General features: G+C 38.1%; 3 protein-coding genes across 9 annotated transcripts; 2 read left to right on the top strand and 1 right to left on the bottom strand.

Moving 5' to 3' along the window:
* The first annotated feature begins 124 nt into the window (after nucleotides 1-124).
* On the top strand, nucleotides 125-6,029 carry LOC115628023 (transcription initiation factor TFIID subunit 3). The gene is made up of 7 exons (XM_030523956.1): nucleotides 125-297; nucleotides 562-1,179; nucleotides 1,254-3,131; nucleotides 3,276-4,306; nucleotides 4,824-5,157; nucleotides 5,221-5,617; nucleotides 5,869-6,029. The coding sequence occupies exons 1-7, from the start codon at nucleotides 132-134 to the stop codon at nucleotides 5,987-5,989; spliced, it is 4,545 nt and encodes a 1,514-aa protein (XP_030379816.1). The 5' UTR covers nucleotides 125-131; the 3' UTR covers nucleotides 5,990-6,029.
* A 12-nt stretch (nucleotides 6,030-6,041) lies between these two features.
* LOC115628024 (calcium/calmodulin-dependent protein kinase type 1) lies at nucleotides 6,042-13,119 on the bottom strand. 3 transcript variants are annotated; one of them, XM_030523958.1, is made up of 10 exons: nucleotides 13,099-13,119; nucleotides 10,958-11,191; nucleotides 10,664-10,798; nucleotides 9,466-9,510; nucleotides 9,048-9,122; nucleotides 8,824-8,962; nucleotides 8,484-8,748; nucleotides 8,292-8,418; nucleotides 8,143-8,230; nucleotides 6,042-8,060 (listed from the first exon to the last, which is right to left on the bottom strand). In XM_030523958.1, the coding sequence occupies exons 2-10, from the start codon at nucleotides 11,080-11,082 to the stop codon at nucleotides 7,773-7,775; spliced, it is 1,287 nt and encodes a 428-aa protein (XP_030379818.1). In that variant the 5' UTR covers nucleotides 11,083-11,191; nucleotides 13,099-13,119; the 3' UTR covers nucleotides 6,042-7,772. The 3 variants fall into 3 exon arrangements, with proteins under 3 accessions (XP_030379818.1, XP_030379817.1, XP_030379819.1); XM_030523957.1 differs by lacking the exon at nucleotides 13,099-13,119 and adding an exon at nucleotides 12,125-12,337; XM_030523959.1 differs by lacking the exons at nucleotides 9,466-9,510; nucleotides 13,099-13,119 and adding an exon at nucleotides 12,125-12,331.
* A 468-nt stretch (nucleotides 13,120-13,587) lies between these two features.
* Nucleotides 13,588-22,238, top strand: LOC115627740 (ephrin type-B receptor 1-B). Of its 5 annotated transcripts, none has more exons than XM_030523512.1 (15): nucleotides 13,588-14,011; nucleotides 14,921-15,399; nucleotides 15,468-15,547; nucleotides 15,665-15,845; nucleotides 15,924-16,409; nucleotides 16,826-17,710; nucleotides 17,785-17,961; nucleotides 18,330-18,347; nucleotides 18,963-19,010; nucleotides 19,357-19,485; nucleotides 19,574-19,669; nucleotides 19,738-20,108; nucleotides 20,165-20,311; nucleotides 20,423-20,752; nucleotides 20,810-22,238. In XM_030523512.1, the coding sequence occupies exons 2-15, from the start codon at nucleotides 15,090-15,092 to the stop codon at nucleotides 20,912-20,914; spliced, it is 3,363 nt and encodes a 1,120-aa protein (XP_030379372.1). In that variant the 5' UTR covers nucleotides 13,588-14,011; nucleotides 14,921-15,089; the 3' UTR covers nucleotides 20,915-22,238. The 5 variants fall into 5 exon arrangements, with proteins under 5 accessions (XP_030379372.1, XP_030379370.1, XP_030379373.1 ...); XM_030523510.1 differs by having other exon boundaries at nucleotides 14,918-15,399; XM_030523513.1 differs by lacking the exon at nucleotides 18,330-18,347 and having other exon boundaries at nucleotides 13,589-14,011; nucleotides 14,918-15,399.
* The last annotated feature ends 1,709 nt before the right edge of the window (nucleotides 22,239-23,947 follow it).

Genomic DNA, 23,947 nt, shown 5'->3' with positions numbered 1-23,947 from the left:
CAGTCACAGTGCAGTCCAGGCTACTCTAAAAATCGCTAAATATATCGCTGTGCTGTCGCGCGATAGACTTTATTTCGATAGTACAGATATCGACATTGTGTTCTGGAACAGAGATATATAAACACAAGAAAATGACAGATAAATATTGTGCGGATCTGTTACGCATCGCTGTTGCTCAAATATCACAAACTATTGGCTACAGTAGCGCCCAAACTGCGCCCTTAGAGCTATTGCAAGATGTTTTACACAAATTTTTACAAGAGTTCGCCCGTGACCTGCATAGCCAGACGGAGCATGGTAAGTGCTTGCTTACGCTTAAGTCTTTAACATGTACAGCTCGTACATTTGCGTGTATGTATGTACCTGTGTGTACATGCACATTTGCGTTGATATGTATGTACATATCTACGTTAATCAATATATGCGTACATATGTACATATACATGTACATGCATATCAGGCGCGAATAAACACGTACATACATGCATATATATATACATAAATACATATATGATAATGCATGTTCCTGTTTTCGTAACTGACTTTTTATTTTCACGACAGCGAATCGCATTGAACCAAACCTGAAGGATACACATCTCAGCTTAAAGAGTCTGAACATCAATATCCCAGATCTGCTAGACTACATAGGCAATGTCGAACCGGTGCAATTTGCACAGGAGATCCCACAGTTTCCGGTAAAGAGAAACTCAAATATGAATTTCCTCAAGCCGGGCAGTTCGGAAACACTGACACGACCCGTACACATATATGAGCATTTACCACCCATGCTTCCAACAGAGCCAACTTCATCTGGGCATTCGTCGGCTGGTTGCAGTGGCAATCAATTGGAGCAGGGTGACATGGTGCCGGCATCTGCACTAGAAGCAGGAGGGGAGGTAACCTTACCAAATGGCAGCAAAAGTATCAGTAGTCCGTCTCCCTTCCCATCGTCCCAATTATTTCCATCACAAGAGCCAAATGCTGACATTCCATCAACAAACGCAACTCCATGGAGTAATTCTGTCGACGCAGGCATGCCGCTTCACCCATCTGCACGTAACTTGGATGTGGAGGGAGGTGCTACACGTGAAATCAGTAGTGTAGTAATGACAACAGGAGGATATATTTCACCAGCAATCGAAGGAAAGCTGCCTAGTGCCTTTGTACCTGATATTATTGGTAAGCATTGGCAATAAAATCTGAACATATTTCTGTTACTAATCACACGCACAATAATCTGATGTCCATTGCAGACAAATTCAAAGGTCTGGATGTACCACCTCCATCGCCACCACCGCCACCACTACAAACCATCAATTCTATTGGAAATGATACACCCATTGATTCAACAATTTCAAAAGATGTAATTTCAATGCAGCCCATGCCTACCGAAACACATGGTGTGCCCACCGAAGGGGCAACAAATGTCGATAAAAAGGAGCCAACTGTAACCCCAATTGCAGAAGTTAAGCCAATGGTGGCAGACATAAAACTTAAGAAGAAAAACAAAAAACGGCCTCTCCCACGCATTCCTTGGCCATTAGAGCAATCTGCAAACAACAAAGCTCTAGAGAAAGCTCAAAAAAAGGCTTTGAAAAAAGCATTAAAGCTGTCTAAATCAAAAGATACAATGGACCCCAGCGGCAATCCTCAAAAACCAAAGGCCGCATTTCGGGAGATACCTCAACTGCAAAAATTGTCGACTCTAGGAGATAAGCAGGCCAAACAGCGACTTAAGCAACTAAGGAAGGAGCATTTACAGCAAGTGAGAAAGAAGCAAATGCATCAGGAAAAGGAAATGATAAAGCAATTGAAGGGACAGAATCTACAAATGCAGCAGCAACCTACATTATCCACACCGTTGCCCTTCTATGGGCACCTTCCAGGTATAATGCATCACATTTCATCAGAAGATATAGCGGCGAACAAACCACCGATTGTTTTTGGAAACACTGACAACACTATGCAGCCAATGGCAACACAAATTCCGAAAACACAGGTAGAAAGCAAAGATATGGTTGCTGCAGCGTTAGCAAGAGAAGCATGCCAAACAGATGAAGGGGCAATGCCGCCGGAAATAAAACTTCCCAGCGAACCAGATCGCAATAAGCTAAATATTTTTAAGAAGCTGTCGAAGGCCAAAGTCAAAGCGGCTCTCTCTCCCACTCTTCCTATGGGTCTATCTACGAATATCTTTGGCAACAATTTTAATGGAACACCGTTAATAAATCTGCCATCTGGCACCACCATAACACCAGCACCTGCATTACCTATTCCTAACGTGGGCGGATTTGTATCTGTGACGCCAAATTCTATACCTCACTTGCGACAACCCAACATGATGGCCACAGATCTCTCAAAGCCCAAGAAACGTGGTCGAAAACCAGGCAGCAGAAATCAGGCAAAACTCTTAACTACCGATGCTTTGGGTTCACCTATGCAACCAGCAAAGAAAGTCAGATACAATAAGATGAATGCAATACCGTTTGAACAAGGCGTTATTCAAATGAATGAAGCCCAACTGATCCCGGAATTGACGCCCATGGAGCCATTAAACTTAAGCAACATTGACGAATTCCAAGTTGGTGAACCGGCGCAATTCTTACCGAGTAACCCCCCGTTGGCCCCAGTACCCAATCAGGAAACTTTGAAACCCAAAACAAAAGAGAAAAAAGAACGGAAAAAGTACAAATCAAAATATAATCCTCTTGGTTTAAAAACGGATGAAAGTTTCCCCATGGAAGCTATCCCAGCAGATGCAGTAAACAAGAAAATGCCGCCGGTCGTAAACCATGTTACAGATAATATCACACTTATACCACCAAGCAAAGCTGCGAATTCTGCTAAATCTCCCGGCAATACTAAGAAACGAAATCCAAATATTTTGTCACCAATCGTTAGTAGAGACCACAATATTGGTATCTCCGATACACTGATACCCATGCAGCCCATCCCTTTGTTGCCCATGCCTTTGCTGTCCTTTCCGCCAAGACCAGGCCTAATACCGTCGGGCCCTGGACTCTTTCCGACTCCAGGTCTCAACAGTTTCGGACCAAACATGCTTTTACCACAATTTATGGCATCCCCCGGAAGTGCAAATAACGTTTCACGAACTAACATCGAACCGCCTGGTAAGTGTCGTGCTTAAAAATCGCGGTTAATAATTACACACGTTTTTTAAAGTTCGTTTTTCTGTCATATAATCAAAATTTTACGGCGAACAAGTCCTTGTAAAGGTCAAATTTATTCATATTTAAAATTTGCATTACTTTCAGAAACCAAGCTGCCTAACTTGATGAAAGCTCCACTCCCGGAGTCACAACCAGAGCGAAGCTTTTGCAATGTCGCACCTCTGATTCCTGGTTACATGAAACGCATCATTGGAGATAATCAAATCGTATCAACACCGATGTCGGAATTTGACTCCTCAGCGTCCATATCCGGATCGTCGCAATCGAACACTCTTCGTTTCTTTGAGGAAACTAAGCCGAAAGCTATGCTGTCAACACCATCTGGCACAGGCAATCTGGGTGATCCAATTGAAGTGTCCGACGATTCGGATGAATCAAATGCTGTTAAAAAGCAACCGCCTCCAAAACCATCGCCAACAAACTTTTCTTTCGCACATACACACAACACAAAATCAAACTTAATTCAGCCACCAAATCTTCCATACGGACCGCCCCAAGTTGCCGATGTGCATCATACATTGACTCCACTTCCATCTCCAATTCCAGAAGCCAAAAAGATCAAGAAGCAGGCTAAACAGACGACTTCACTCAAACTAAATCAGCAGGAAGCCAGTATCCCCTCTAGTTCTAATACCCCTTTTGACCTAAATTTCATGGGTGGCAGCGATAAATTTTGTCTAGCTGGAGGCGCCGATCTAATTCCTTTGTCGCGTGAGGATAGTGGGTTGGCGTATTCTTCAAGAACAGTACCAGCTACAAGTTTGGCGGCTGGCGCAACCTCTGGCTCCATAACTCTTCCAACCTCTACTCAAGTGACCAACATCTCGGTTGATCAGTCTGGCATGATGCCCAATTATGAGAGATCGGGAAACTATGACGATGTCACAATTACGCCAACCAATGTTATGAGTCTAGACCTAATGAAAAGTCGGAACAAGGAACACAAGAAACTCAAAAAGCCAAAGGAGGGCAAGGACGGAAAAATTAAGAAGAAGAAAGACAAGAAAGATAAGTCTAAGAATAAAGAACGCAGCGAAGAAAAGCATCTTCATAAGAGTGACAAAATCAAAGCTCTAGATAAGAAACCGAAGAAGGATAAAAAGAAAATAAAACAGGTAGGTAGCTATTTATCTTTGTAAGAAAGTTAATAAATAATTCTCGTACAATAAGAAAGTAAAGTATTAAATACAGAATGTTTTCGTTCAATTTTATTTTAAATCGACTGCTTTGAGTCTTATTCCACTAATAACAATCAATTGGTTTCTTTTTTTTCTAACAATATTTATACTATTCGCTAAAAAGAAGTAAAAGGGTATATTTGTGTTAGCATCAAATCCTTTAACACTCAGATGGAATGATGGACTAGCATTACAATAAGAAAAAAAAAGAAAGAAAAAAAAACCTTCTTGGTGGGCTTTTTGGTTTATAAAAACAGATTGAGATTATGAGAACAGATCGAGAATTGAAAATCATGAATAGCCAAACGTGAAGTGTTTTGTGGTGGTAAACTTGGTAGGCAGTGAGGGATATATACAAGTACAATAACATATTGGCAGTTAACTTGTTAGCTAGATTTCTTTGTATTCTTTTTTGTTGTCGGTATTCAAAGTACCTAATCTCGTATAATTTCAGGGCGTAGGTGATGCAATGGTTATGATGAAACCACAAGAACCACCTATCGGTGCGCTTGAAGCAATACCTCTGTTTGAACCCATCAGCGTCGAACCGCCCTCCTTTGTTGGTCCCGAGCCTTTAGCGACGGGACACATTTCACCCAAGATGGAGCTATCACCCAATCAGGTCCCGAAGCTGACTTTAAAACTAGATCGTAAATCCACACCGCTGCCGATTGAAGAACCACAAGAGACAAGCAGCCATGCGACCGCAGTTCCAAGCAAACGAGACCAATCCCCAGAGCTAGCACGTTTCTCACCTCTTGTCACTGGGCCTCCAAAGCCCAAACAAAGTAGGAAGCAAAAATGCAATGTGAAGTAGTGTTGACATTCTTTCCTAACGAGCTTGTTTTCAGGTGAAACCAATCAGCAACCACTTGGCCTCTCACTAGCCACAGCTGCCTCACTCTGCACTGGCGTCTCCAGCACCATCCCAATCAATCCGAGCACCCAAACGATGCCAGCGAGCTCCGTCCTGCTACCTCATCAACTGTTGCCACCACCCAAGCCGATGCCTAGCGGCGCACTCGGATCTGCTGCTGGACCACCCGGTAGTAGTACTAGCATGGCTGTTTCGCCGCCAAAAATCGATGGTACCCCACAGGTACTTCAAACACAAATTGCTAAATCAAACCGCCCATCATCCTATGTAGATGCTGAAGGTAATCGCATTTGGATATGCCCAGCATGCGGCAAGGTGGACGATGGCTCGGCAATGATTGGTTGTGATGGCTGCGATGCGTGGTATCATTGGTATGTATTCTTAACCAATTATATACATATATAGATCGAATAGAACTGGTCTGATCTGATCTGGTTCCGATCGAAAAAGGCGAATTTCACATTTTTGTTGGCTTTTATTTTCAAAATCGATGTGTCCAAAATGTACAGTTTTGGCATAATTATTATTAGAAAAAGCTAGTCCTATTCTATCCACAAATACGTCTGATTGCTTTTATTAGTATGTATGCGAAATATGAAACGGCAATATATTTCTTATTCAGGGTCTGCGTTGGCATATTTGTGGAGCCCAAGGACAACGAGGATTGGTTCTGTCGTGTCTGCATCACCAGAAAGCGAGTCCATGGATCCGATAAAAAGCGCAAGCGTAACAAGAAGAAGTAAAAGTAAAACACACACTCTTTCACACATTACATATTGATTAGTACTCGTTTCATTGTGGAACGCAATTACATTCGTAAGCAAATGCATCCAAGGTTATAAATTTTATATTTGGATTGTAATTTTAAGTTTACTTAACTGTAACTGTAAAGTATTATTTAATAAAATGTTAAATATGGAAAAAATCAAGCAATTGTTATATTATCTGTACAATACATACTCTATGTAAGTACGTGTATGTATGTATAGTTGAAAATTGTGAAATTTTAGACCCAAAATGTGCTGACCATCTATTTTGAGTTTGTTTTCTTTTCTTGATTGATTCGCCCATATTTTTTACACAATTGTGCACACCAGTTTTTGTGTTCTTTCGTTTGGTTTTGTTTTGTTTAAGAATTTGTATATGTATAGACTTATAGAAAAAATAATAACAAGAAATGGCTTAGGTATTTAGTTATATTATAATCGGGAAACAAATTTTGCAAGTATTTTTTGGATACTTATTAACAAGTTCTGATACTTAGCATAGCATTGATATTGCGGCAAACGGTTTTATTTATCATTATCATATTTTTTTTTTTGTTTTATTACATCACACACCTGAAACCGCCGCGTTCAAATCATATACATATATGCGTGTGTAGGGTGGCCTCAAGGGCCAAGCAATGCATTCGACAGTTTTGGTTTTTTGTTTAATTATTATTTTGTTTTGTTTATTTTTTCAGCCAAGGGCAATTAAAATGTGCAGTGGAGCGCATTTTTAATGAACCACCTCCTATCTAATTAATATTGGTATTACTTGTTAATCTGTGCGTGGCTAATGCAAATACATGTATATATGTATGATATCACTGAATAAATGCATCCAAAATAAACGTTCAATGACAATGACTCTCAGTTTAAGTACAAACAGATGTGCATTACATACATACATATTTAAATATGCTTAAGAAGATTCTGCCAAGTTGTTTAGATAGTTTATTCAATAAGTACAAGACATGGACATTTTATCAATTCTAAGTGATGCCGGAAAAATGCTTATGCCCGATTTTGTTTTTGTTTAATTTTCTGTATTTTTTAAATAATTTTGTTGTTTTTTATAGATCCGACCCCCCCGAAAAACACTTAGGCTTGGGATTCTACTCGCTTGTGCATTAATTTGAAAGGCCTTTATGCCAAGATACAAATAGATATCTGGACAATATGTATCTTAGACTTATGACTGCTACACCTTACCAGTGCGACGTCTTAACCTATTCTTTATGCTTTTAATATTAATATTTGATTTTCCATCAACTCAAATTAACCTATTTTTTGAATAGAAACCCCTCATTTAGAATATTAAACGCGAAAGCTAGCTAATTTGTCAGATCCGCCCTTGAAGGGACTTTTTTCGGTTCTGCTCCATTTTGTTCGTCTAGACTTGAATCGATCTATTCAAACAAAACGAACAAAATGAAATTTCTTGAAGGAGAAGAATGTTACAAAATAACAAATCAGATTCGATACATTGTTGTTAGGAGAGATAGATAGATAGATAGGTAGGGAGAGAAAGAGAGATAGATAGATTTAATAAAAGCCCGTCTTTAACTACCGATCGAGCTAATTTGTGTGAGTACGTATGTTTGTAATAAATAACTTAGTTCGCATTGTCACTACCAATTGCAATTTGGCGATATTCTTTGGTGATACGATAGTTGTTCGTTTTTGTTGATGTTTTTGTGCATTTTGTTGTTATTGCTGTGCTTGTCATGGACTGTCTTACATATTAAGATTAATAACCAAGCTATTGTGCTATTGTTCTTTGTGTGCTATCTTGAAAAACACTGGCACGGCTACTACTGCCACTGACATTCCCAGATCCCTGCTCATCCCCAGCACTATTCCCATTACCAGTAGCCGTGCTGGAAGTGGTGGTGATGTTGGTGCTCGTATTGGTGTTGGTGGTCGACGTTGTGGAGAGTGTGGAAGTCGAAGTTGCTGTTCCTGTTGCCGCATCCAGTGCAGCATTACTATTGCTGCTCAACGCCATGCGCTGCATTTGACGGATTACTGTGGCCGCATAATACGCTTGCTACAAATAAAAAAAAAATCGTATAGAATCATATATGTATATGCATGTACATATATAGAATGCATTTTCCATATACACAAACCTTCCAGCGCGACTTGGCAAAGTTCTTCTTCAGCTGCTCAGAAACAGTTCCATGAATGTTCTTGCTGCTGGCCTCATTTCCGGAAATCCTACGGATAATAGAAATTAAATTGAATTGTAAAAACTTACAAATGTCCAAAAATATCTCACCAGGGATGCGCCAATGCCTGTTTGCATGTGTAACGCTTCTCGACGGTAACGCACATCATGTTCTTTATAAAGTGTTTGGCTGAGTCGCTTATTTCGTCCCAATACGGAGAATCGAATTCAAATTCACCTATAGGAGCATAGAATCAAGTATGAAATAGGTTTGAGAGGCGCCGGTCTAAAATATTCACTTACCCTTTAAGATTTGCGCAAACAAATTGGCATCATTTTCATCGTAGAATGGCGGATAACCACACAATAGGATATATGATATTACGCCTATGCTCCAAACATCAACGGCCTTGCCGTATGGTTTTTGGGCCAGTACCTCGGGAGCCACATACCCCGGTGTGCCACAGGCTGTGGCCATTATGCCAGAGTCCTCCATTTTTGAAAGGCCGAAATCACTTATCATAATTTTACTATCATCATCGGGACTGTAGTACAATAAGTTTTCGGGCTGTGAAGAACACAACGTTTCGGATAGTTTACGATATTTCGATTTCGCCTTCTTCTCCCATCTTTTAGGGCTTACCTTCAGATCTCTATGCACAACGCCCTGCTCGTGCATATAATCAACAGCCTCGAGAATTTGCCTTATCAAATGGGATGCATCCTTTTCTGTATATGAACCCTTCTCCACTATACGATCGAACAGCTCTCCACCGGTCACCCTGTATATTAAATACAAATAGATTGCAAATAAGTGAGTCAAAAATTTGGAATGGGTTTTGCAAAAAAAAAAAATGGGAAACATACAACTCCATGACTAGATACACCTTGGACTTGTCCTCATAAGTCTCCAGCAGCTGGACTATATTTGGATGAGTCAGCCTGCAAGTAGATTTGCGGAAAATGTGAGAGCATGAGCAAGATAGGAGAATGGTAAATGGTAAATTTATTTGATTTCATTTAAATATAGGGTCCAACCTCAAAACCGATACGCTAGAATCACACATTATTATCGAATCAGAAACGAAATATTAGGGAGCGGTTAACCGCAAGTCAAGGGGGTCTCTGAATCATCTAACGAACATATCCTCATTATTAATCAGTTATATGTATAAATATATATATCCACCAAATTGTTCATACACGTATGTATGGAATTTCGGGAATTAATTGGGAATCGTTGACTACTCTTTCATATTCGAGTGGGATCGGGGTCAACACTCACCGCGTTCCATTAGGACTGTTGGCATCGAAATGATTTGCACTGAACCTACATAGAAAGAAAGCAAATTAAAAGAAGAAAAAGTTTTAAAAATGAAACAAAAACCAAACAGATCAGATTTTTAGATGGTGAACAGATAGGGGGGCATTGCCATAGAGACAAACAAATGCAGTTTGACTTGGAATTGGAATCGGAATTGGAGTCGGAATTGGAATCGGAATCGGAGTTGGAATCGGAGTTAGAATTGGACATGTTCGTGTTGCGGTCGTGTGCTAGGAGTGTGTCCTATGTAAGTATTTAGTAATACGAGTATCGGCATGCAAACTCAAATGCAACTGCAAATATGCAAACGCAAAAGAAAACGTGAGAAAATATTGGTAAGTGGCTCCGAATCACATTTAACTAAGGCATTTAAATCAAAATTGACACGAATTACATGGAAAGTGAAATTACTAGTAATCATTTTTGTTCATACACTAAAGACACGATTCGGTGGAATGTAATTCTGTTTCCTTTATTTAACATTTAAGCTCATGTCACGTTTCTCAATTGATCAACATGCCTGAAAAAAAAACTATTTGAAATTGTAAAAAAAAAATTTATATGTCTATATTTTTGGCTAACGATCACCAAGGTTAAGAGCTACAGAGTGGAAGACTAACCAAGGATCGATAAGATCGATTTACGATTTCTAGCCCAAGATTTGTATCGAGTAAATTCAGTCTTTAACAGTTTCTGCTGAATTAAGAAGCTGCATACATACATATATGTACATACATGTGCATTTCAAATTAGTATATTCTTGTTTCTATTGTTTTTAGAGTAAACAGCGGGAACTACTAACTAGAACCTATTATTTAATATACATACACATATTTAATACATATATCGCATATGTTGTCAATAAAATTGTGTCTCAGTGCATTCAACACCATTCAAGTATTAAGCGGCATAGGAATGGTTGCATTGAATACCAAAATCGTGATTTGTTTTGCACGAACAATTGAGCGATTGTTTGTTAAACAGGCGTTGGCCTTTTCATCTTAATAAATGCTGTATCTAGACTGTGTAGCGGATCTACAAATACCTGCAAATCAACCATTCAAATTAATTATTGAAGAATACACTAGTGTACACATAAAAGATTACACATTCTATTGCACAGGAAGGGACTAGTTGTGGCATTTAAAATTTTACTTACCTTCTCAATACCCGTATTTCATTTTCTAATGATTCCTCTTTGCCCTTTAGAGCTTTTTTGTCAATAATTTTAACCGCATAATGTTCACCCGGCGAATCTTTGCTCTCGGCCAAGCGTACCTCAGAAAAGGCGCCTCTATTATTATTAAATAGAGAGGAAAAGAGAGAGAGAGAGAGAGAGAGAGAGATAGAGGGTGAGAGAAAAGAAAGAGGGAAAGATTTAAAAACAAACGGGTAACGCAAGATTCCAATTAGATTTAAAAATAACGGTAGACGAGGGCGGGACTATACTTACGTGCCCAGAAGACCATGAAGATTGTATTTCTCTTCGATTGACACTTGTTTGTTTAACTCTTTAAGGTCCTTCATGTCCTTCGTTTTGGACTTTTTGCCTGAATCTTTTTTGCCAAACAGTGGCATGACTTTAAATTGGTCTATCGTATTCCTCAGCGTTTAAATTAGATGCTCATTACTTCAGCATCAAGAGGAATAACATCTACCGTTGTTGTCGAAATGATGGGTGCGCTTTCTGAAAACAAATTTATAAAATTTGAAAAATGTATATATGTATACTTATATATGTACACACATATATGAATGTATATATGATTGTATATATGAATGTTTTTTTGTATATGTGTACATATACGGGTCTTTCTTATCAGCACCAAGCTATTCTATTCTTGGTTTTCAACAGGGCTTTAGTAATTTCGTTGTCTATAATGCAGGAGTGTAACGCGATTAAAATTGTATTTTCCATTTGATTTTGAAAGCATAATAATAAGTATCAAAGGTTATTCCAAAGATTGATAAGCCCGCCAATCAAAAGTCTTGATGGCTTTGCTGGATTCATACAACAACAACAAATTCATTCTTTCAAAAACAAAGCAAATAAATTCATGCATTCGGATCGCCAGTGAGATTGTTTTATGCATGTACTTATTTATATACTGTGATCCATTTCTGAAAATACAACTCATATATGTAAATACATTGTATATAATCTATGTACATACACATGTATGTATGTACATATATTGAAATCGAAGCGAACCGATTTGCAAGTAAACACGCAAATTTACATTCCTCAAGATAATTACATAGATACTATATCATTGCAAAGTCGTAACGTGCACGGAAAGGAAAGTTGTTATTTGAAATTAGCTTTTAAGTAATAGTATACGCCTTTTAGCCAGATATACATATGTACATATGTAGGTACGTATGTTGGTATGTATGTAGACACTTTATGATGCTGATGCTCGTGACGAATACACACGCACATACATTACTATAGCCTAGCCCACACAAATCGTAGAAGTTGGCGCCTCTCAGTTTCAGTTTCTTTTCTGAGCCAGAGCCAGAGCTCTATACATATGTATGTATTTACATACATGTGAACAAAACTCGAACAAAGGTAATGCATACATACGCAATACGTGCTTGTAGTAGTGTTACATACCTGATCTCTGTGTTGAAAACTAGAAGAAGGCCAATCGTGCTGCTGCAAATGCGAATGCCCCCACATACGATTAAACAAAAAATAAAAAAGTTGTTACTGGACCACTTCAGGTTTCAGCGCAAAAGCAGAATATTAAATTTAGATACACATGTATGTAAAATGTTACCCCAGAGAAAAAGTTTGGGTTACGTTACGTTGGAGGGCGCAAGCCGAGGACTTAATACTGGAATGCCTGCACAGGTATATAAATATTTTCTCCCCAACCGCACACTCCAATGGACACACGCACACAGATGGTAGGCAAATACAAAATCAATTCTACTAACTTTAAACTGAGGCACCCCGAGCAAACTAATAAATTGCCCAGCACGGGAAATCAGCTCGTATTAAATTCGTAAACGTAAACAAATTCTACATTTCGAAGATGCATATGCCCATATATATACAAACGTATATGTGTTTATGTATGTACGTATGCAGATGTTGAGATGTATGTATATATGTGTGTGTATACCAAGTGCTTGGTTTCCACCAATGCTTTTTATTATCATCTTATTCAACGTACTGTTGTGTTTTTTCTTTCTTTTTTAGTTTTTATTTACATGAGTTCGTTCGATTAAATATACACCTACATGGATGGTACACATACAAATATAAACATTTCGACATATATCAATTCGTATATACATATATTAAGTTAATTGTATATATAAATCATGGCTAAAAGATTGTTTAAATAACGTTCACGTTCACGTTTCTTATTGTATGCAAATTTGTTTTTAGCTTAAGGCGCAAGGATACAGTAATTAATACGTTAATGTCTAAATTCCGGAAAAAACAACTGCTATTAATAAACCTACTAAGCATTCCAGTAAGAATTTTCAAACACGAACACCAAACGCACCCGATTGATTTTTCAAGTCGCTGTCGCCACTTCGATTTTAATGCATTAGTGATGAGTAATATTTACGTACCTGTGACTTTTGACACAAGTTTCAGAATCACAAATTTTAACTGTAATATAGTTTTAGCGGCAATATCAAAAACCTTATTTCCCAATTTAGAGTCTAATCGATATGCACATTCACATTTTCACAACGCGCTCCCTAAACGTTTTGAAAAACTAGTTGAAAAGCTTAGAAAGCCGTTGTGAATATCTGAATACTCAGACTCAGGTGAGTATCGCTCATTTAGACCCAGATTGGTAGTGGTATCGATGCCGTTCTAAAATCTGATTCTGAATTGATGGGCGGTTTTGGTATTTTTTAATAGTTCTTTGCCCATATACACTATTTAACAGGGTTGATTCCGACTCTACCTCTGCAGTGCTGCATAGTGACAGTGTGCAAAAACATCCAAACCACCCTCCAATATAAAGACAACAAAATACCACAGAAGCAACCGGTATTAAAATACCATGCGCCAGAGCTAGGAAACTATCGCGAGTTTGTTGAGTGTTGTGCTGCTCATTTTACTTATACTAAAAATGGCTAGCACGATTGTTAATACATAATATCAATACAACAAATATAATAACTATGAATAATAGTTGTTTGCGATTGTGATGTGACCAATTATAATATACGCATGCAACCTTTTCAGTGATGCTGAAATTTGTGGCTTGTTGTTGAGGCGTACAGGAAAATTGTGTGTTTGTGTGTACTTGTGTGTATTTGTCAAGCTGAAGCTGAATATGAAAGAGAACAAAAATGAAAATGCAAAAACAATAAAATAAGTTCATCCTTGGTGCACGTGCTGGAAATATATAATGCTGCAATAAATGCAGTTGTATAAAAAATATATATTTCAACGGAGTATATAAAGGAATACATAAAAACCCAGTCGCGGCATATGTGTATATCTTAACACAGACAGCTGTATATGCAGGTATCTATACATATACATATGTACATACACGAATACATGTGTGGATTACATGTGTGGGTGTAAGAGTGCAAATAAACTTCTGCGTCCTCGTTCGGAGTAATTTTGATTTAAAATAAATTATGAACGAGATTGGCTCTTAAGTAGATATATGTGCCTACATATATGCACATACTTCCAATATACATATGTATGCACATGTATGCAGTTAGAGCACATTCGCTTGCTGGGCATAGGAAGCGGCCATAGCGTATCCCCAATACGATTTATCTGGTGGCTCACGCACTTACATACATACAAACATGTAGGAGATACATTGAATTGGATTAACGCTCTTTTAACCCGATAAATCTACATACATACATATGTATATAAAGCCGAATATATTTCTGTATAAATTTAAAACCCCCACGCATATATGTACATATGTCTATACCTACTAAACAATATATAACCAACCTCCATTATATACAACATAAATTCCATATCTGAATAGAGGGACATTATTCATACACATATGTATGTATGTACTCTTTTTTATTTACTACTTATCTATTCATTTCTATAACTCACTTTTTTTATCGTGCGTTGAACCGCATAAAACAGATTTTCGATTTATTTCAGGTGGTTCAGCACCTGTATAATTGTTTGTTTGTGTTTTCTTTTGTCAAATATTAACTTTTTGTTAACCTCTAGCACGATTTAAGAGAATTTAGATATTTCGCCATCGGGTTTTCCATGCCCATCTGAAGAATTTACAAAATCGACCTTGAAAAACTTTGTAGTTATATATTAACACTCATCATTCGTATTTCATTGTCTTTTTTATCCTTAAAATAGTACGAATGTAACGTATAAGAATTGTGCAATAAACTCCAACTTTAGAATGCATGTTTTCTTTTTTAATAGCAGCTTTGGGGATTCTGTTCTCCTGCATCAACATGACTTTCCCGCAATGCTTTCCCAGTGCTTCAGACGAAGACATTTGAAGCAAAACCCTTTCCGTTATAAGGACAAGTGAGAGAGAGGTACAAATAAAAAAGACATCCAGTCAATCCCACATTTCACAAATCATCACAAAATGCAATCAAAGCATTGCAATATGCTACAGAGCTGGAGCAGAAGGGGTAGCAACGGAACAACTTCTTCCACAACAAACAGATTGGCTTCCATAAACACAAATAGCAGGGTCGAAACTGCGTCTGTGCCAATGTTGAGGACTTTGACGTCAATACGAAAAGACTCTTGCGGCAGTGGAACTCAGGAATGCATTCCCCAACACAATGCTTCACAGTGCTTATCAGATAATCGTAGAAAGTCATTATTACATTACCTAATTGTGCTCATCGCCATTAATTTTTGTTATTTACAACCTGCCAGCGCCGATCAAGGTAAACTTTCGAAGGATCTGTATCTTGATTGTGTTATCAATTCTTGTCATTCTTGTTGTCTATTACAGTTGTATTATTAGATACAACTCGGGAGGCCACGCTGGAATGGACACGATACCCATACGGTCCCCAAGCTCAAACCCCAGGCGTAAGTATACATTTTTCATCAATTTAAGCCTTTAAATTTTAATTTGTGAGCTGAAGGGACAAGTTAAAACTACATAATGATTACTATTTTCGTTTCCATTTCCATTATTTTATGTAGTGGGTGGAAGAATCGTTCACAGATTTCGTTAAGGGCATTAATTGGCGCAGCTATGTGGTTTGCGATGTCGCCTATCATAACGTAAACAATTGGTTGTGGTCCCCATTCATCGATCGCGGGCCAGCCAATAGACTTTATATTGAAATTCAATTTACTATACGAGACTGCTCATTGTTTCCTGGTAAGTACGAAGCCAGTAATAACCTTCAGTTAATAAGTGTGAAAAATACCTTTGTACATTAATAATAAAATCCCACAGGAAATGCATTGTCATGCAAGGAAACATTTAGTTTGTTGTTCTACGAGTTCGATGCAGCAACTAGAGAGCCCCCGCCATGGCAAACAGACAGTTATAAGTTAATTGCACGCATTGCGGCTGGCGAGGGGCGCTTCAATCAGAACTCTGATGTTGATATAAACACGGAAGTCAAAAGCATAGCTGTAACGAAGAAAGGCGTGTATTTCGCCTTCCGTGATCAGGGCGCTTGCATTAGTGTCCTGGCGGTAAAAGTATATTATATAACATGCCCGGCAGTAACTGAAAACTTTGCTCACTTCAACGAGACACCGACGGGAAGGGAGATCACAATTATTGAGAAACAAAACGGCACTTGTGTTGAAAATGCGGAACCCTACGAACCACCTACCTATCTGTGTAAAGGCGATGGCAAATGGACAATCCTCACCGGCGGCTGTCGCTGCAAGGTTGGCTACGAGCCGAATTATGTGAACAAAACCTGTACCGGTATGTCCCTATATTTGATTAGCTATGTACAACCTTTTATCATTTTTAGACATTCGGGACAAGTTAATTATTTAGCAATTTGTTCGATAATATCGTGTTTTATTTATTACAAATTCTTGAAAACTCGAAAAATAAATAGTTATTCGGCTTACAAAACAGCTAAAGGAAGAAAAGTGGAACCATTACGGATTAAATCATCTCTTTCGATTAAAAAGATTTAAGTAAAGCCTTGAAATGCTTAATTCATTTCAGATCGAAGGCACGATTTAAAACTATTTGTAAACAATATTCCTATTGTGGTCCATTAGGTGGTTTAGGAATTGCAATTTTTTGTAATATTTTATTTGATTTATTAATTTATTTGATTGGATTCAAGACACAACTTATTCAAACTTTTATTAATTATTAATTTGTAGAATGTCCTGCTGGGACCTTCAGGTCAGCTGAGGTTCGGAAATGTGTGCCATGCCCGCCGAACTCCAGCACTTCAAGTACAGCGTCGCCATTATGCAAGTGCATACCGGGCTTCTATAGACATCCACGGGATGGAAGACATATGCCTTGCTATAAGCCACCAGGACCTCCAACCAATCTCACAGTATTATTTGTTGATCAAACAAGTGCAATAATATCATGGAACGCGCCGGCGAAGGATGAGTTTGGCATGGGCCAGACAGAGAAATATCGCAGTGATGTCGTGTACAAGATTCGCTGTAGCATGTGCAACTCAAATGTTATGTTCAATCCCTCAACGGACACTTTCAACGAAACAAAACTGACGCTTACCAATCTGGAACCGGTTACCACATATACTGTGCAGGTGCATGCAACCAATGGCATATCGTATTTGGTTGATCCGACGCTTTATGCAAACGAAACTTTTACGAACAGCGAAGTACAATTTAGCAATGTGTCAAGTACAACAACGAAGAATCAACAACTTGATCTCAACGAAATCAAGACTGAACATGCTGAGATTATTTTCACAACCGAATCAGCCATACTCTCAACTATTTTCAATTTACGCGTTCTGGCTATAACCAGCAAGGATGCTGATCTTGTCTGGGACAAACCGGTGCAGAGCGATGCGCCGATAGAACTCTACGAAGTGCGTTGGTTCCCTAAGCCTGAGCTGGATGCAATGAATAAAACCGCTCTAAACACCAAGGAGACAAAAGCTCACATCGAGGGGCTAAGTGAGAACACAGAGTACGGTTTCCAAGTACGCTGCAAAACCGTCAATGGCTTTGGCTCATACAGCAACATTGTCTATGCCCAAACCCATCAGCCAGTCAGTTCTGGTATGACAACTAGAACCATCTTTTTTTGAAGATATTTCATTAATTTGTTATGTCCATTATTTTTTTTTTAACAGTTTATGATGATTCTGTTCAAGTGCGTTTCATTGCTGGAGCGATTGTGGCAGGTGTTTTCTTCTTGGTGATTTTCATAGTGACGACGGTTTACTTCTTGCGTTCCAAGCATCAAGATGAGCTCGATAAGAAGTCCAGCAATCACTTGCCACTGCCCATGGACTACGCTAGCAACGAAGGTACAATATACAACATTCCACAGATATCTAAAACTTTGAAACATAAATCGAGAGCGACCCTCCTTTAAAGAAAGGGCGTTGCGGTCATGTCCGTCTGTTTAAATCAAAATCTAGCTATCAGAGTTTTGTCGGAGCTCTGAAATTTGTTGGTTTGGCTATAATATACTGTTCGTGTGCAAAGGTATATATTTTTGGTATTGGACGATCGAAATATAGCGTGTCAATTGAAATGGGGGCTTTGCCTTCGCTGGGTTGAATATTTGAATTGTGTAAAATATGTAAGATTGTTAAATTTTTTGAAAAACCAATAACGTTAACCATGATTTACCCTTCCTTCAATCCCATCAACTACTGTTCTCTCTTTTAAGGACTCGTCGTGACATATAGTAAGTTATGCGAATAATAAATTCAATTTAAATAATTATTAATTAGTTAGCTTAAACCGACACTTGCAACAATTGCTTTTAGTTTTATTTTAATGCAATTAGTATTAACATTGATTGATTGATTCATTTGTTTATCACTAATGTTGTGCCTAGATTGATTGTGATTTGTGAATCTACAAAGGTACACACATAACATCCGTCTTGAAAAGGCAGACGTGAAGCACATTTAATAAGTGCAAGCGTCTTATTTAAAATAGTATGTATTTATGGAGATCGAAACTTTCTATGCTTCGTTTTTTGCCAGTTACATTAAATTATATTACTGTTCTCTACCCCACCAAAAAAAAAAAAAATATAAATAAAATAAAGAAAAAATAAGTGTGATCTTAGATCTGCGACGACTTACTCAGCCCGATGCCGGATTATTTAACACAAATGGCCTCTGGCTATACAGTATTTCTACATACAACAACAACGCATTGCTAAATACGTATACATAATACCCTGCATCTAAAATTTGTTCGCTATAAGTTTGTTTTGTTTAATATATATTTCTATATATATATATATTATAAATATATATGCTATTATGTTTTGAATTTTATTTATTTTTAGTAAATGCCATGGATACAACTCCAATTGTCAAGACTCTGCATTCAAATGGTATATATTTTGTATATGTTTTGCTCTCCTTACTTCTCTTTTGGAGGCGTGTACTTTTAACCTTTAAGTGGTGCAGGAAATCATTTTGCATGTCCCGCAGCCTCGAGTCAAGCTTTTCAACTCACTAATTATTACATATACATCCAATAACAAACAAACTTTTACTAAAACAATTATCAATTATTAAATACCTTTATCATAAACAGGAGCAGGATATTACAAATATGTATTGTTACATATTATATCATAGAATTTTTAAAACCACACACACACAAACACTCACAATAGCGTAAGAAAGCATAAGAAAATGATTTAATTTCTGTGATATTTCCTTCTCTGTTTACAGTGACAACCCCATTGTTTGGCAACAGCCGCAGTTATGTGGACCCCCACACATATGAAGACCCAAATCAGGCAATTCGAGAGTTTGCGCGCGAAATCGATGCAAATTATATAACTATAGAAGCAATAATTGGTAATATACATATAATAATGCATAATACTCATTCATTTATTGGCTGTCAAAACTTAAATAATAATTTTAAAATTACTCGTATGTTCAGGTGGTGGTGAATTCGGCGATGTCTGCCGTGGCCGCTTAAAAATCCCTCCAAACTTTGTCCAGGACATAGATGTTGCTATCAAGACACTAAAACCAGGTATAAACTGATTTGCAAATCAATTAAACTGATGTGCCAGATAATACAATTTTCTCAAATTTATTTAGGATCTTCAGAGAAAGCGCGCTGCGACTTTTTAACCGAAGCTTCAATAATGGGCCAGTTCGATCATCCTAATGTAATATATTTGCAAGGCGTGGTAACGCGCTCCAATCCCGTCATGATCATAACCGAATATATGGAAAATGGCAGCTTGGATACTTTCTTGCGTGTCAATGATGGCAAATTCCAAACAATCCAGCTAATTGTAATGCTGCGGGGCATCGCTAGTGGCATGTCATATCTGAGTGACATGAATTACGTGCATCGAGATTTGGCGGCACGCAATGTGCTCGTCAATGCCCAGTTAATATGCAAAATAGCCGACTTTGGACTATCTCGGGAAATCGAGAATGCTAGCGATGCTTACACAACACGGGTAAGATGGCAATTATTCCCAATGTTTTATATAATACAATGTAATATAATGTGCAGGGCGGCAAAATACCTGTACGGTGGACCGCACCAGAAGCGATTGCATTCCGCAAATTCACATCCGCCTCAGATGTTTGGTCATATGGAGTCGTTTTGTGGGAGGTTATGTCATATGGAGAGCGTCCGTACTGGAACTGGTCGAATCAGGTAAAATAATATTGGATAGAAAGGGATAGAGAGATAATGAGAGAGAAAGAGAGAGAGAGAGAGAGAGTGATACAAATTTGTACATAATTTGCTGTTGTTGGTGTCGTTTAGGATGTGATAAAAAGCATAGAGAAGGGGTATCGATTACCCGCGCCAATGGATTGCCCGGAAGCGTTGTACCAGTTGATGTTGGATTGCTGGCAAAAACAACGAACACATCGTCCAACATTTGCCAGCATTGTGTCCACTTTGGACAATTTAGCCCGGCAACCCCAATCACTGCTCACAATCAGAAATTCGCCTGAGAATGATGGCACACAGGTTTTGGATACACAACGCGGGCACAACATATTCATAAGCACTGACTTATGGCTTGAAAATATTAAAATGTCCAGATATAGTCAGCATTTTAAAGAGGCTAATTTAGTGAGTGCTCAACAGGTAAGTCACCAGCATTGTCGCCACTGAGATTGTGAACTTATCTGATTTTTTGTACAGATCTCAAGGTTAACAGCTCAACAGTTATCCGATATGGGTATAACATTAGTAGGCCACCAAAAAAAGATATTACATCAGGCGAGGCAGCTGGATATCGTAATATAGCCCGTATACTAATACGATGTAAATACACAACACATATGCATAGGATTATATATATGAATATATGCACATATGTGCTATATGTACGTATGCGATGTGTTCATCTATATAAGCCACTGCATAACTATATAATTAAAATTTAAATAATTAATAGCACACATATATACAAATAGGACGACATTAATGTGCGAATTACAAAACGAAACGAGAAAGAACAGATATTACAAATTAAGGTACATTTTGTAGTTTAGTAGCTGTAAGTGCGTGCATTTATACATTCATGCATACATAGACAAACGAAAAAGCAAACAAACAAACTGCCCTGTTTACATTACGCTAATACATACATACATTTTATATTACGTGTGTACATATGTATGAAAAACATGTATGTACTTTATGAAAGGGCTATATTACAATTACAATGGATTAGTATTGTTTCGAGAGATGCGAGAGTTGTGTTAAAACAAAAAACAAGTGACGTTGTACACCAGGGAACCAACCGACTTGGGGTTTTTTTAGTCTAAAGCTACCAATAACTTAAGTCTCTCATGTTTCCCACTGCCGTTTCCTTGTCCACTGCCGGTTTATGTCATATCACATGACACATAACACCTGAGCGAACAAATATACGCATACAAACACACACACACACACACAGATCCCTGGAAAAATGTTATATGAAGTTTTTAATAATGTATGCATTTAAGCGTAGCGTCCATACAGCATTTACATTAAAACATAAAATGACAAACGAAAAAAAAACACAAATAACAAACAACGTTTTGCACCTTCACACATTCTACCGAACATGCTGTTAATGAGGCTGAACTCAAAACCCTGTTTATATAAGGGGCGAATACCTCTCGTCTTACCACCATTGAGAGAGTTTTTATTGCGAGGAAGCTAAAGTAATATACATAAATGGACAGTGTTAGTGGACCAGACTACTCGTATTCGTCCCTAATGCAAACAGGCTCTTTGAATTGCATTTACACATATATACACATATACACATAAACATACATACATTCATAATTTAGATGTACAAAATAAATTCTTATAATTAGTTTTGGTTTATCTCAAAAGCCCCCAAAATGGCTCATGGACTTTTACAATAAGTTTATCGAATTGATGGCAGCATATACATAAGTGTCTAGCGCAGGCAGTGAATTACATTAATAAACCATTTATTGTAGGTTGATTGCGTCTTCAGATTTGGACTTCAGCCAGTATTATTTAATAATAACAAACGCATGTATTTTATTTTAATCTGTAGCGTCAGTCGTTTTATATCGTTTAAAATTAAAACTCATAATAAAGATCGATACCCAATGTAATGTTGAATTTCACTGAATCTGCTGACAAACTCGTACATATGTATGTACGTGGGATTGGGATTGGGTTTTAATTCTAGTTAAATATGTTTCTATGAAAGCTCTGGTTGCACCTTCACAGTAAAAGCCGATTTAAGATGGTTGTAAACACAGCATTCAAGACACAAAATACAAGATATCCGAAACAATTAAATATTTTAAGCTTTTTGTAAAATGTATATTGTATGATTCTTCTGACCACAATTGTTCATGGAGGGGGAATTTCGAGCGATGCGATGAATAATATATCTTAATAATACAATCAGACAATCAGAATGAAACAAAGAATATTCTTCGTCATGTTTATTCTTTATATATGCGTTGCTCCTTAATGACATGTGTACGAAGCACAATATAAATAGTAAATTATTTACAAAATTGGCGCAATGGCTTTATTCAAAAATTTAAATGAGTGCACTTCCCCTATTTTGCAAGAATTAAGTCATGCATAAAGATTTATCGTTCCTGTTGTTGAATTTTGGTTGACTTTATTTAATTCGCTTTTAGCTCTTACAGTCCCTATCCCATTTATGCAGGTATCAGTATTTTTCGTACAATTAATAGTTTCTCAAAATATTTTTTGCTCTTGTAAATCGCATTGTTGAAAGTGGCGCCCGAACAGGGACTTGAATCCTGGACCTTCCGATTAAAATTCCAACGCTCTACAGACAACGCTGGATGCTATGAAACTTTTTAGCCTTGATCACATCTGGCTTAACCTCAATTTCCTTTGGGAGCGCTGCTCGGACGCCATTTCCAATGGCGACCCGAATGTGCCATAAGTTGTGCATCGAACGCAGAGGCAAGCACTGCGCTGCTGCAATTAAGTTACTCGAATAGCCTAGGTGAAGGGGAGACTGAGACGAGGGAGAATTAACGTGGCCAACAGAAGTAAATGCGAAAAATTATACGCCGTGGAGCAATAATAGCTGGCGACTGGCTGGGAAAAAGCTGACAGCTACACAACGCCGCAACAGGTGATGGGCAGCACTGTCGATTAGCTGAGAGCGCCAAAATGCATCACGCAAAACTAACAGAGAAGTAATAGGACCGAGATGGAATAATTTTTGCAGCGTTTAATAAAATGCTTATGACAATACGGAAGGATGGCATGGAGGCGCAGAAAGCACAGTCAGGGGAACCGAGTCGGCAGATCGAGAGACTTGTTACTACGAAGCGCGACGCGCAGCCGCAGAGCAGCAGCGACACCAACAGCAGCACCCTGCTACCCTGGCGGACTAAAGGGGTAGTGAAACGACGTCACAGGGTTCCATCATAAAAGAGCAGGACGACGATAAGTGTTAAAATAGGCATAGTTTGAAAGAGTAATTGTAATAGTGTGTAGGCAGGATATTCTTAATTTTGCAACAATTTTTGTAGCAATCCTCCTCAATTCTTTGGGATGCTCGCCGACTAGATTGTGATCTTATTTTATCTGTTTAGTGCGGAAAAATCGAAAACGCTCTTCCTCCGTTGGCTGCCAAAGCTTCTCCAAAACTTCAATTTATAATTTCACTTATGTATGTTACGCTTATAGGTTGCGCTTATGACTATCCCCTATCGTTATTCTCCTTTCGTAGCAACACCCTGTGATGGTCACTAGGACGTCGTCTGGCCAGGGATCACCACCCGGCCGGAGCATCGTTGCAGTAGCTATAGT

This window comes from Scaptodrosophila lebanonensis, unplaced genomic scaffold, assembly GCF_003285725.1.
Source record: "Scaptodrosophila lebanonensis strain 11010-0011.00,11010-0021.00 unplaced genomic scaffold, SlebRS2 tig00000098-arrow-pilon, whole genome shotgun sequence".
NCBI lineage: Eukaryota > Metazoa > Arthropoda > Insecta > Diptera > Drosophilidae > Scaptodrosophila > Scaptodrosophila lebanonensis.
The sequence above is the reverse complement of the archived record's forward strand: the minus strand, read 5'-3'. Positions and strand labels throughout refer to the sequence as shown.